The 15,352-nt window shown below is 42.3% G+C and overlaps 1 protein-coding gene across 2 annotated transcripts in view; it reads left to right on the plus strand.

Moving 5' to 3' along the window:
* LOC134586875 (probable cation-transporting ATPase 13A4) overlaps nt 1-15,352 on the plus strand; it is a 147,393-nt gene that overhangs the window by 128,124 nt on the left and 3,917 nt on the right. Inside the window, exons 28-29 of one of the 2 annotated variants that reach the window (XM_063442776.1) lie at nt 7,921-8,009; nt 13,897-13,977. In XM_063442776.1, coding sequence (XP_063298846.1) covers nt 7,921-8,009; nt 13,897-13,977 — 170 coding nt within the window. The remainder of the gene's footprint in view (nt 1-7,920; nt 8,010-13,896; nt 13,978-15,352) is intronic. The other variant, XM_063442777.1, reaches the window with a different exon arrangement.

The raw sequence follows: 15,352 nt of genomic DNA on the forward strand, positions 1-15,352 counted from the left end.
TACAATTTTATAGCATGACAGGAGGCTTCATATTTGCTGTTTTAACACTCGGACAGCAAAGACCAAAGAAACACGATCCGCCGTACCAATCTAAACTCTATGAAGATAGCTCCTCGTAACCGGCAGGAAAGCGTAGAATGTCTTGGAGAAAAACGCCCGCCATGTCGGTACCTGAAGTCGCCGTGTTACGGACTGAAGTGAACTGAAAAAACCTTTATGCCCCGCCAATACCAACCACAACAAAGCGGTACATGAAGGGCGAGAAAAAGGGAAGAACCATTTAAACAAACGGTGACGTCGAACACCGCCTAAAGGTGGGAGCGCTACCAAAGTAAGAATATGACCCTCGGGTCCGACTAAGGCTGATAGACAACTAAGGTCCAAACTGCCGAACCCATCTGAAAGAAAAACAAGGTATAATAACTGAAATAAATCCAGAATCAGTGAATGGGCAAAACCCGACAGAACCCACCATAGGAGCATGACAAAAATACTTGTACCCCCTGGGGAGATGAATACCCGTCCTCAGGAATCGTAAAGGGAATTCTAAGCAGAGCGAGGCCCGCCGACAATACCCGAACCCTGTAAAAGCGGTAGCAAAATTAGGAGATCCAACTACGTCAGGGTCGCCATGCAGACCAAAGTCTCACAATCCCCGAGATCAAATGAGCAAGGGTCCAGGGAATCCAGGAACTAGGTTCGACTGCCGAAACTGAGATCATAATTCCAAAGTACCAGCAGACCGAGGCACCTGTAGAAAGGTCCTGAGACCAAACAAACGGAGGAGACTCGTCCGCATCTCCATGTCGAACACTCCTGGAGGGAAGCGTCCATCGCTGAGCAAACGGGTCCGTCATCCAGCCGAACTGGTCGGGGCCTGATGAGTCCTCCTCCGTGGACTAAAGTCTTGACGCCGGGTCCTCCCAGAGAAAACTATTCCATATGTACGAGAACTCGGGCAGAGGAGAGCGTAGGGGTCACCCCCTTGCGTTCAATCTGCCCTCCAGGACTCCACTCGTTGAGATGTAGAGGAGGTCGATATTTCCCTGGTTGAAAAAAACGAAATCCAGGGACTCTAACAAGGGAAAACGCAGGGAGCGTCTGACCTTTCGGTCTGGGAGGTACCTTGCAGGGGGTCCGGCAAGCCCGTCCAGGTAGACCGTACAGCAAGATGTCCTATATCGATGAAGAGTCGCATCCGGGTCCCAACGCGTGGAAAACGAGAAAGATCTCTTCAGATAGTTCTGGTATTCCTGAATGTCCTCAATTCCTCCCAACCAGGTTGTATTGTCGCCCAAATGACTGATGCACAAGATACCTATCTCACCATGGAGAAAATAGAGGCCACCTTACCAGAACTGGGCCCTGCAGTCCCTAGAAGTTTCTTGAGGGCCGCGTCTAATTCACAGTAACTAATGAATATACGTTCAATCTTAGACTCGTGCCGGGACTCCGAGGGGCTCAGATCCCTTTATCCCAAGCACCTCCAGCGGTCCAAACTGCATTTAGGATAGGGTTGTCTGCCACTCCAGACTCGGGGCCCCGTCTGGGATGTCATCCGAAAGTGGAGGCAAGTGTGAAATTCCGGGTCAAGGGTCCAATCCCCTATAAAAGGTACGGGTTGGAGCTGGGATAAGCCTCTGTGAAGTACTTCCATGTAAAAAAGGACAGCTCTTATACTTCCTCGTATGTTCAGCTAGCACAACTCACTCGTGTAGTGGAGAACAGTGCGGACTTAATAGTATAGGCACTGCAGTGGACCGCACTCAGGATCTCATGAATACTAGACAGGTGCTTAACCAGCAAAACCGCAGTGCCCCATCGGGGTCTAAGTCTGGATTTGCGGCTACTTTGTTTGGGAGCTCGGCTGGGAATACCGCTTGAATTATCCTGCGGACTTCTCAAGCCAGCGGTCTACGGGCCCAGAAACGCACCGATGGTGCTAGGTGATTGAGATCATTCCAAAGAAACCAGGTGAGCAATGGATCGAGGGTCAAACAGGGGCGATCCACGAGACGATCTCTTCTTCCAAGGTCGTCGGGGCCCCTGTAGTGGACTTTGTTCTACATCTCATGGTGCCACTAGGGGCCGTCATCATAATTCACACCTCCATCGTCCTCTCCCTCCGAGGGGAACCGGTCCGCCCGCCATTCAGCTAGGGCGGCCATGGTGGGGGGTTTACGGGGACCTTCACCCCTGCGCAACATAGGCAGTGTCGTCTGGCAGTCAAGGTCGATCATATCAGGCCTAGACACTTCTCGGAGTCTAATCTTTCCGGGCGTCTGGTTCCGGGCCTTCATCCTACCCATAGTATGCACCCTTGACTGCTCTCCACTCAGAGAGTCTGACTCCTCCAAGTCGGCTGCCTTTTTAAGAAGGTGGTCACTGCCACATTCGGTGGTCATAGCCTCACCCGCGCCATATAGGCAGGGCCGTCTGGCCGACTGCAGAGGGGTTAGCCACTCCTCGGAGTCTTATCTTTCCGGGAGCCTGGTTCAGGGCATTCACCCTTCCAGTAGCGCTCATGCACACTTGCCTGCTCTCCTCAAGGAGAGTCTGACTCATTCAAGTCACTGGTTCAGGGCCTTCACCCTTCCAGTAGCACTTATGTGCCCTTGCCTGCTCTCCTCCAGGAGAGTCTGACTCGTTCAAGTCGTCTGCCGTTTTAAAGGTGGGCCCTCTAGCGTTACGCTCCTGATAAGCTTAAGGGAGGACCCTGGCTGAAGCCTAATTCCACAGAGGCGGTCACTGCCATAGTAGTCATTGTCTGCGCTGTTAACCCGGATAAGGGTTCTCCTGTGCAGCGGTCCCAGGCAAAGCGACTTCAAGGAGTATAGAGGACAAGAGTCACTGGCAGGGAGATAGGGGCAGCACCCCATATAGTGACCGAGGCAAGTTGGGCAGTGCATGCAATGCACAAGCATGAGTATGTGGCAGTAGGCTTGGCATGCAGACATTCTGGCACAGACAGCACAGGCCAGATCAATGGGGTACAGACAAAGGAGGCCAATCAATGGGGCACAGACAAAGCAGGCCAATCAATGGGGCACAGGCAGAGCAGGCCAATCAGTAAGGCACGGACAAAGCCGGCCAAGTCCTGGGGCACAGACAAGTCAGGACCTTCAGAGATGTACAGGTGAGGAGCTGCGCATTCCATTCTCCGATAAAATGTACATTTCGCTCTTCAGATAAGATGTACATAACACTTCTTCAGATAAATAGCACATAACACACTTCTGTGTAACTGTAATTAACACACTTCTGTGTAACTGTACGTAACCTTCTTCTGTGTAACTGTACATAACACTCTTCTGTGCATCCATACATAACATCCTTCTGTGTAAACATACAATACGTTCTTCTGTGTAACCGTACATAACATTCTTCTGTGTTACTGTACATAACATTCTTCTGTGTAAATGTACGTACAACTCTTCCGTGTAACTGTACGTACAACTCTTCCGTGTAACTGTACGTACATTCTTCTGTGTATTTGTACATAACACTCTTCTGTGTAACAGTACATAACATTCTTCTGTGTAACTGTACATAACATTCTTATATGTAACTCTACATAGTATATTACTGTGTAACTGTGCATAGCCTTCTTCTGTGTAACTGTACATAACCTTCTTCTATGTAACTGTACATAGCCTTCTTCTGTGTAACTGTACATAGCCTTCTTCTGTGTAACTGTACATAGCATCATTCTGTGTAACTGTACATAGCCTTCTACTGTGTAACTGTAGATAGCATTCTTCTGTGTGACTGTACCAAGTATTCCATTGTGTAATTGTAGATAACGCACTTCAGTTAAATAGTGCCTGACACTCCGTAAATAGTGAACTTGCATAATGAGTACACCTGTAGTCAGGGAACTCACTAACTGAGTTACCTCACAAGAGGTGCTCCATTGGTCAATATGATAAAACAGAGCGCTGCAAGCAATCATCTGAACAAACAAAAAGGGGGAGAGGATGAGTATAAGTGGTAACACTGCCAGTTATGCCTGTACCCCTTGAGGTTGTGCACAGCTCTATATAGCATGCTTGTGATCTATATCATCCACTATGGTCCCCAGTAGCCTAACCTGCCAGCCACATGGGGCACAAAGCCAGGACAGCCTGAGGGTGCAATGCGCCCAAGTCATAGCTGAGTCCCAGTCAAAGCTACAGCACATGTGCCTGCCATCGACGGAACTAATGGGGTAAGTTTGGTAACTGGCCGGCCCTGCCCCCACCCGACCACGCGGTCGTGGGGAAGTGGATGCTCGAGGCCCTAGCACTGCATGGGAAGCAGAGGATCTCACTCGGCGGACTGAGCTGGCGGGCGGGATCCAACACGTAGGACCACCGGGGTCCCGGCGGTCGGCAATGGAAAGCGGTCGGAGGACCGCTTTCCAGCGGCCGCAAAATGGACAAAAAGTGAAGGGGGCAAAGCCACCCAGAAGAGGTAGAGGGAGGAAGGGAACCCCCCCAAACCCAAAAAAAAAACGATCCCCAGACAGGGGTGCTCAAAACAGGAAAATGCAGAAAAATCATAAGAGAAAATACATCCCTACAGCAAAAAAGTAGGGACAGAAAAATACAATCTAAATAAATAAATCATAATGGCAGTAAGGAGGTATAAACACATTCTAAACAAATAAATCCCTGCAGCCATGAGAAGGTAGATGCAGAAAAACAGAGTAAATAAATCAATCAATCAAGCAATCACTACAGCACTAAGCAGGTAGGTGAAGAAAATACAGATAGCTAAATAAATCAATCACTAGAGCACTAAGAAGATAGATGCAGAAAATACAGTATAGCTAAATAAATCAATCACTAGAGCACTAAGAAGATAGATGCAGAAAATACAGTATAGCTAAATAAATCAATCACTACAGCACTAAGAAGGTAGATGCAGAAAATACAGTATAGCTAAATAAATCAATCCCTACAGCACTAAGAAGGTAGATGCAGAAAATACAGTATAGCTAAATAAATAAATCCCTACAGCACTGAGTAGATAGATGCAAAAATACCCTCTAAACAAATAAATCAATACAGTAATAAACATATAAATACAGTAAAATATCCACAACCACCCATATATAACAGGAGGCAGTGGTACTCTGACCTATACTGTCTGCGGAGCAGCAAAGAAAGAGGGAATAGATAGTTGGGAGAAGCCTTTTATAGATTCCCGATTTTTTTTTGTCCCTGGTGTTTTTATCTCTATGTTAATGTGCTGCTGTGGAGTTCTAGTAAAGAAAGACTTAAGCAAATATGAAGCCTCCTGTCATGCTATAAAATTCTTCTTGACCTCTCTGCTGCCTTTGACACCGTTGATCATGCTCTCCTCCTTCAAACTCTTCAATCGCTCAAACTCTGTCCTCTCATGGTTTTCCTCTTATCTCTCCCAACGCTCATTCAGTGTCTCCTTTTCCAAGGATACCTCCTCCCCTTGTCCTGTCTCAGTTGGAGTTCCCCATGGCTCTGTCCTTGGTCCCCTTCTATTTTCTCTTCATACTGCCTCTCTTGGAAAACGTATTGACTCTTTTGGATTCCACTACCACCTGTACGCTGATGACACCCAAATATATCTCTCCTCCCCGGACCTCGCCCCTCCTGTCCTGCAACGTGTCACTGCTTGCCTTTCTTCCATCTCTGACTGGATGTCCTCCTGCTTTCTGAAACTCAATCTCTCTAAAACTGAACTCCTTGTCTTTCCTCCTCCTAATACTGATCCTCCTCTCTCGCTCTCCCTTCAACTCAGTGGTATCCACATAAGTTCATCCTTGCAAGCACGCTGTCTTGGTGTCATACTTGACTCTGGCCTCACCTTTGAGCCTCAAATCCAGTTTGTTTCCAAATCCTGTCGATTCCAACTTAAAAACATAGCCCGTATCTGCCCCTTTCTTACAAAAGATGCTACCAAGGAGCTTGTCCATGCTCTAGTAATTTCCCGCATGGATTATTGTAACCCTCTCCTGATTGGTCTTCCCAAAAGCCCCGCTACAGTCTGTAATGAATGCCGCCGCCAGACTGATTTTTCCTCTCTAGTCGGTCCTCTCACACCTCACCCATCTGTCAGTCCTTACATTGGCTTCCTGTATCCTATAGGAGTCAATGCAAAGTGCTAACCCATACATATAAAGAACAGAACAATTCTAGCCCCTCTTATATCTCTTCACAGATCCATAGGTATGCCCCTCCTCGTTCCCTCTGCTCTGCCCGTGACCACCTCCTGACCGCTGCTCGCAACCGTACGGCCAACTCGCGCTTGCACGACTTCTTACGGGCGGCTCCCTTCCTATGGAATAGCCTGCCTACCCCCATCAGACTCTTTCCTACTCTTCAATCATTTAAGAAGTGCCTTAAAACCCATCTCTTTAGGAAAACGTATGGCCTCCCAGAGTAACCTCTACCTTACACACCTGTCTCTTGCTCTCTCCTATAGGGCAGCACTTTACTCTCTCCTCCAGCTCTGCTTCACTCCCACTTAATTTGATTGATATTTTCTGTTCTTATGTGTTTTATACCCCACCTCCTATAGACTTTAAGCTCATTTGATCAGGGTCCTCTTCAACCTATTGTTCCTGTAAGTTTTCTTGTAATTGTCCTATATATAGTTACATCCTTCCTCTCATAATATTGTAAAGTGCTACGGAATCTGTTGGCAATATATAAATGACAATAATATTAATAATAATAATAATAATAATAATAATGATAATACTAATATATATGAGGTATATTGTGCAATAGTGATTCTCCATGAGGTCACGCCCTTTAAGAAAGCGATAAGCAAAGGCAGGATAGGGCCAGACCAGACTATAAGAAGAAAAAATCATGAAAAGCAAATAATATGTAAGTAGTAGTGCACCATTGGGGGTAATGACCCATAACATCGCATAACAGCATGGTCCCCTCACTTGAAGGAGCTTAAAATGGCAAACGAAGGGGGCAGGAGCGCTGTACAGCTCAGTCCATAAATCTCGCTTCACCTGATACCAGCCATAGGTAGAGCCCGGATCAGCACTGCAGAGGAATTCTTCAAGCCAGCAAGCTGTGGAAGATGGTGGAAGAGGAAAAACACCTGGATCAGGGCTTCTTGTAAGGCCCCCATCTTTTCTTGAGGCCCCGCTGTGGTTCGCTGCAGTGTACGTTGCTGAGATGTAGTGTGTTTAAGTGAGCTTTCCCGTTTCACCTGCCGCCATATTTGGGCCTTCTGCACAGGGAGCCCTGATGGCTGCCGAAGTGCACGTGGTGCTGAATGGAGTTGTGGGAGACCACTAGCTGTAACCGGGCATTCTGGTGCATTCTTCCTTCCAGCTTCTGCCAAAAAGCGTATCATCACTTGAGGAAGGGAAGCATGTGGCCTCAGCCATGTTTGGTGAGTTACTGTTAACACTGCCAGTGTGTAAGGTGTCACCCCACACTCCTGCTGGGTCTGGTTTGCCCTCCTGGGGTGGACTGGGATCACCCCTGCCAGTTCAAAGAGGGCGTAACGGTGTGCGTGCTAATGCTAGTTCCGTCCTTGCAATTCCAAGCCGGGAGAGCAGCCGCCTCTCCAGCTAAGTGTTCAGTGGGCCTCATGTGAGGGTTGTGTGAGCCCCCAATAAGCCAAATACTGTCGCCCAGAGTGCAGAGAAGATCGGGGAGTATAAATCTCTCCAAGGGTTGTCGTTTTATGAACCGGGAAGGTCACAGTCAGCTATGTAAAGCAGGCTTATGGAGGAGCTCGGTAGAGATGCAACCTTCCTCCAGTATAGCCAGGCCCCGCCCCCAGATGTTTTTTGTTTTAAGTGGTTATTAGGATCTGAGCTCAAATATTGTAATATATGTTGCAGGTAACCCATTGTCTTTAACGTTTTATTCATTTAATATTGACATCAAACTATACATATTCATATTTCTTTTTTTTTTTCTCCAGATTTATTCTTCATCCTCATAATATTGCAACTAGGTTCTTATTTATTTATGCTGTTTGCAGACATTGAAACACTTTACAGTGCTATGGAGGTAGGTGTCCTAAATTTAAAAACAATCTTTGCATATATTTATGTTGGTTCATGCAGAATGAAATCTCTTTCAAAAAATGTAATAGAGAAAACAAGAGTCATATAATACAGGTTTTATTGTTAGTATATTGTGTGAGATTTGTGGCTATGGCTACAGTGGTAGTGTTTCTAATACTTTATGGAATGTAGTATATAATGAATCATGTGTTTTGGCCAAGTGCAATCTGATTCTTTGTCTGAAACATGAGCCTCAAATGCTCCCTGTACATAAAAAAAAACAACAACAAAAAAAAACAGAACAAGTTAATCTAGGTTTTAGTAAAACATTGATAAATTTTAAATACATTAAATTAAAATACCAATGATTTTAAGGAAGAGAAGGTTGTGTACTGTCATTGTGTCCAAATGAAGTAATTGTTGTTTTGGAAATTTGTGCAAACTTGCACACTAGTGAGAAATGCAATAATTTACCCATTTCCAGTTATGCAATCTGAGAAAGTTTGGCTGCTCGTGTATATGCCTTTTATATGCTTTATGAGTATATGTAAGCAGTGGCGCACCTAGTTTATTTGGCACCCATATAACATAATTGTCTGTTCGCACCTCCAAAGTTTTTGTTTGTTTCTCTCTGGACCAAACTCACCCCTTTGTGTGTATGTCCTGACTCCTCTTATCTGTCTCTTTTAACCATGATTACCTCCTTGCATGTCTATCCTAACTCATCTTACTCATTTGAGTGTCTACTGCCCCATTTACCACTTGACTATCTTCAGTGCATACATTTGAAGGAAGTCATTTTCTGGAGTGAGGGCATGTGGCTTAAAAGTAGTGTGTGTGCCATAGTAGCATTGGTGCATTAAAGTAGTATTGGTTCCGGAGTGTCGCTTTAACTTACCCTTACACCTCCCATTTGTCTTACCTCCCCTTGGTAGTATCCAATGCCCCACCTACTAATATTCTAGAGTAGCCAAGAAGGGCTGCAGCAGAGAATAAGAACCAGCATTTTCATCTCTGGTCTATTAGAGAGCTGAAAGCTGCATGTAGAAAGAGTGGCCAATAAAGTGAACATAAGACTGAATATCACTGACACATACACTTACTGCATTCCAGTACACTCCACCCTAAATTAAAATTAAAAAAGAGCAGTGGTAATGTCCCTTCCTTAGAATTGAAATACTCTGGTTCAAATCCTGGTCAGACAACTTCACCAGTAAGTTTTTCAGAGCAAGACACCGAACAATATATATACAGTATCTCACAAAAGTGAGTACACCCTCCAGATTTTGGTAAATATTTTATTATATCTTTTCATGTGACAACACTGAAGAAATTACACTCTGCTACAATGTAAAGTAGTAAGTGTACAGCTTCCATAACAGTGTAAATTTGCTGCCCCCTCAAAATAACTCAACACACAGCCATTAATGTCTAAACCGTTGGCAACAAAAGTGAGTACCCCCTCTAAGTGCTGCCGGCACTGGGGAGCTACAGTTCATTGACTGAAGCAGAGCATGGTCCCCTCCCTTCGGAGACTGAGCCGCAGGGCAGTATTCCAACACGATGACTACCCCAAACACACCTCCAAGCTTGCTAAAGAAACTGAAGATAAAAGGTGATAGACTGGCCAATCATGTCCCCAGACCTAAACCCTATTGAGCATCTGTGGGGCATCCTCAAATGGAAGGTAGGGGAGCGCACCAGCTCTGTGATGTCATCATGGAGGAGTGGAAGAGGACCCCAGTGGCAACCTGTGAAGCTCTGGTGAACTCCAAGCCCATGAGGGTTAAGGCAGTGATGGAAAATAATGGTGGCCACCATTATTTTCCAGCACTGCCTTAACCCTTAATGTTTTGGTTAACAGTCACAAAATAGAACAAAGAGATGTCTGGAGAAGGAACAACAGTGAAAACAGAGTTAGAAACACCTGTGGATATTGTGGAAATACTCATAGCAGAGATACAATATGCCCTGCAAGAGGACAAACCTGTAATAAATGCAGAAAAAAGGACATTTTGCCAAAATGTGTAAGAGAGTAACAAGCTCTATGTAGCCACAGCCACGACCAGATCAATTCAGATGATGACACAGGCACCTCCCAGACGTACCTTGCCTCTGTGCAGGACACACAGCACTCTGCAGATGAGGCAGTGGTCACACTGGAACTAGGGGCTTCTCAAACACCTGTCAAGTTTAAAATTGATACAGGAGCACAGCTAAATTGTATATCAGGCCACATATATCGCAAATTTCTCTGTAATGAATGCCAGCTGGAAACACAACGACTACCAAAACTGATTAGGTATGGAGGAGAAGTACTCAATGTTATTTGACAGTGTCATACAAAGTGTGCATATAAAGGATCTGAAAGTAGCTTGCAGTTGTTTGTAGTAGCAACTGGAGACAAGCCAGGAGATCAGACTTATCAAAATTATAATGACTGTCAATAGCAATGGCAATAGTCATACAGCTAATAACATTAAGCATGATTTCAGTGATGTATTCACAGGACTCGGGGGTCTCCCTGGAGTATGCAAAATTTGCATAAAAGAAGGGTCACACCCTGTTATACATGCACCAAGGAGAATACCCCTAGCTCTTCAAAGCAGGGTGAAGCAAGAGCTCTCAAGGATGGAGTCACAGAACCATCTGAATGGGTCAGATCTATGGTGGTGGTAGAAAAGAAAAACACAGGAGCAATCAGAATTAGACATGTGCAATTCGTTTCGGTCCGAATTAAAATTCGGACGAATTTCGGGTAATTCGAACATTCGGGTGCTACCATTTTTTGTTCTATTTTGCATCATTTCTTACCATTAGGGGATTATAAGGGACTCCCCTTTAAGGATTGCAGCCTTAATATTATTTTCTTGTGTAGCGCTGACTTTTTCTCTTTCCAAGTCTCTACATTTACCTGTCACAGCACTCTGATTGGTTGGTTTGAAATCCACCAATCAGAGTGCTCTGTGTCATTTTACACAGCGTGGGAAAGTTCTTTGGAATTTTCCCACGCTGTGTAATTTGACTCATAACTCTCTGATTGATTACTTAATCCACCAAGTGTTTGTGACCAAGTGGCTACTAAAAAAAAACTGGGCATACCCCATTTGCAATACCTTGGGTTGTCTACTTTTGCAAATGGTATGCCATCATGGGGGTAATTCTCATTCCTGGGCTACCATACGGTCTCAAAGGCAACATAACCAATCTGGCGAATTTCAATGTGAAAAAACTGAAAAATGTAATATGCTATATTTGACCCTGTAACTTCCCCAAACACCATAAAACCTGTACATAGGGGGTACTGTTTTACACGTGAGACATCGCTGAATACAAATATGTGTAGTTTATTGCAGTAAAATCAAACAGTATTATGACATTCACAGTTAGAATGTCACGTAGAACTAAAAAAAATTAAAATTCTTATTTGCTCCCATTTTTGTAATATATTATATTCATATTAAATTATGTTTTATACCTAAATATTTGATGTTAAATGAAAGCCCTGTTTCCCTTGAATAAAATGATATATAATAAGTGTGTGTGCACATAAAATGAAAGAGGTGAATTACGCCTGAACAGACATACAGCGCAAATTAAAGTTTTTGTTTACGTTTTGTTTTTATCACAACGTGTACATTTGGCTCAGTCCTTAACCCCTTAAGACCGGAGGGCGTACTATTACGTCCTTTTAAAAGCGGCTCTAAACGCCGCAGGGCGTAATAGGACGCCCTCCGGTTTTTAGTAACTTACCCGGTCGCCGGCGGTCCCACGCCGGCGATCGTGGTTGGGGGGACTCCCAGGGAGCCCCCCCGCGGCACATCTTCCTCCTCCGGTCCCTCCCGGTCATGTGAGAGTGAGGTCCTTGTGAGGACCTCACAATCACATGGCCGGTATAGCTGGCTGCAGCAATGCCAGCAGGGGGACCAACTGTAATGACAGTTGGTCACCCTGCTGGCTGAAATCAAATAAAATAAATGTTAAATAAGTGTAAAAAAAAAATGTATACTTAGATCATATATATATATATATTATTATATTATATTATATTATATTATTATATTATATTATATTATTATTATATATATGATCTAAGTATATATATACACATATACATACACACACATACACCGTCTAGGTGTATTTTAATATTAATATATATATATTTATATATATATATATATTATCAAATTACACGTAGACTGATACTGATTAAATATATATATAATTATTGTTATATATATATTTATAAATAATATAAAAAAAATAAATATGTAAATACGTAAAAAAAAAATTAAAATTAAAATTAAAAATAAAATATTAAAAAATATATAGATGTGTTTTATTTCGTTCTAACTGTATTGTGATATTAATATATATATATTTCAAAATACACATAGAACGAAATAATATATATATCTATATACATAAATATATACGTATATATCACTATATATATATATACCTATATATAAATAAAAATATTAAAAAAAAATATATATATATACGTATATATACACATATGTATATATATATACATATATTAATTCTACACATAGATTTATGTAATAATTTTACATAATTAGGTATCCTAATTAATTACAATTAGCGGGACCTGCCTGACCACCCATGCCGAAAGTATAGGGAATTTAATTTGCTAGCACTATATTTAACCCTATAACTTTCCAAGACACCATAAAACCTGTACATGGGGGGTACTGTTTTACTCGGGAGACTTCGCTGAACACAAATATTAGTATTTCAAAACAGTAAAATGTATTACAACCATGATATCTCCAGTAAAAGTGACGTTTTTTGCATTTTTCACGCACAAACAGCACTTACAGGGACGATATTATTGCTGCAATACTTTTTACTGTTTTGAAACACAAATATTTGTGTTCAGCGAAGTCTCCTGAGTACAACAGTACCCCTCATGTACAGGTTTTATGGTGTTTTCAAAAATTACAGCGTCAAATATAAGGCTTGTGTTTTTTCACATTAAAATTCGCCAGATTGCTTACGTTGCCTTTATGACCCTATGGTAGCCCAAGAATGAAAATTACCCCTATGATGGCATACCATTTGCAATAGTAGACAACCAAAGGTATTGCAAATGGGGTATGTCCAGTCTTTTTTAGTAGCCACTTAGTCACAAACACTGGGCAAAATTGGCGTTTTTTGCATTTTTCACACACAAACAAATACGAACGCTAACTTTGGCCAGTGTTTGTGACCAAATGGCTACTAAAAAAGACTGGACATCGCTTATTTGCAATACCTTGGGTCGTCTACTATTGCAAATGGCATGCCATTATGGGTGTAAATTTATTTCCTGGGCTACTATACAGTCTCAAAGGCAACGTAACCAATCTGGCGAATTTCAATTTCAAATGTAACACGCTATATTTGACCCTGTAACTTCCCAAAACACCATAACACCTGTACATAGGGGGTACTGTTTTACACGTGAGACTTTGCTGAATACAAATATGTGTATTTTATTGCAGTAAAAGCAAACAGTATTATGACATTGACAGTTAAAATGTCATGTAGAACGAAAAAAATTAAAAAAAATCTAATTTTCTCCCATTTTTTTCATATTAAATTATGTTTCATAGCTAAATATTTGATATTAAATGAAAGCCCTGTTTCCCCTGAATAAAATGATATATAATAAGGGGGGGGTGCATTTAATATGAAAGAGGTGAATTACGGTTGGACAGACATATAGCGCAAATGCCAGGTTTTGTTTACATTTTGTTTCGTTCACAACTTGTACATTTGGCTGCGGTGTTAAGGGGTTAAGGGGTTAATGGACAGACTGACAGATTTTTGTATACTGTTTATGCATTTGCTTATTCTGTTAAATTTCTCATTTAATTTCACAGCTTGTCTGCACACCTTATTCCTGGAGATACACAATATTCTGTGCAGTGCTTGTGCTCTTCGGGCTATCCTATGGTATAGAGGTATTGCTTTTCTAATTGATTGCATTATTATTATTATTATTTATAAAATATTTTACTAGGAAGGATACATTGGGATTTCTCTTGTTTTCAAGTATGTCCTTGGTCCACAAAACATTACATTGATAGATTATGAATGTAAACATCTGCATGTATTTGATATAAATTAAATTAAGGTAACATAATCCAGTTATTCATGTTTATCAAAATTCTATATTTTAAATAGGCTTTACAAGGGTGCTCTAAGCCACATACTATAGTGCCTTGACACTTTTCTACCTTTTAATGCCAAACCATTAAGGAGTATTTTAATACATTAGTGCAGATTATTTGTATAAGTCAAAATGTCGTCTTGGGGAGGTGGAACTGCTTGATCTGCTTGGCTGAGTGACCCAGGCCTCTATTTAATAAGTTTCCAGATGATTCCATTCAAGGAAACAAATGGATAAACAAGAATAAAAGAGCCAAGCGTCAAGGATATCAGAAATCAAAATAAGCAGTGAAACAAAGGCAAGTCAGCTACCAGTATATCAAGAAAAATATAAATGCACTCTTGGGTTACCAAAAACCAAGTCAGGGCAATGAAGAGAGATTATAAGGGCTTAGTATAGGCCCCCATGGCCTCTGGTTTGTGTCACTTTTTCTCCAAAAACAAACATGATCTACAATATGTGTATGTTCCCTGCCAGTATTATTTGCCCCACATTGTCCAACGCTATTTGCACCCAGAAAATTTGTGGGACGCCCAATATACGGATCTGGTTTGACAATGTGCCTACCATAAGATGTCTTCGTTCCTCTCAATCTTATTTTATTTAGCCTTTAAAAAGTCCAGATATTTTGGATTTGGATTTGGCCTTTTTATGGGCTGAAGAAAAGAATATTGATGAAAAAGGAAACCTCTTATTGGTACATATACATTTTCTACAGCTATAAAAATAATATGGGCCACCATACTATTAATATCAGGATGAAGAAAGGAAGATTTGACTTGGTTTGAGAATGACTAGATGCTTGGAGACCCTTAGCCACTCTTGAAGGTGGACATAAATTTGGGGGAACAAGACAATGGCATGTCCACAAACCCAGTATATACTGTAAAATCCCCAACTGCTGCCCATGGGTGAGAGTTGGGGGATTACACTAGGGCCCCCAATTATCAATATTATAATCCTCACCTACCGCTCATGGGTGTTGGCAAGGGGGACACTACGTTTCTGTTCCCACACTCCCAGTATTAGAGCTCCCACCTGCTGACATAAATGGGTGCTGGTGGAAATTAAGTTCCTCATTTATCAATATTAGAACCTCTACCCATCACCCATAGGTGGGACTTTAGATCACCTCATGGTTTCAATATTATAGCCCCCACCCACTG

Source organism: Pelobates fuscus, chromosome 2 (genome assembly GCF_036172605.1).
Source record: "Pelobates fuscus isolate aPelFus1 chromosome 2, aPelFus1.pri, whole genome shotgun sequence".
NCBI classification, from domain to species: Eukaryota; Metazoa; Chordata; class Amphibia; order Anura; family Pelobatidae; genus Pelobates; species Pelobates fuscus.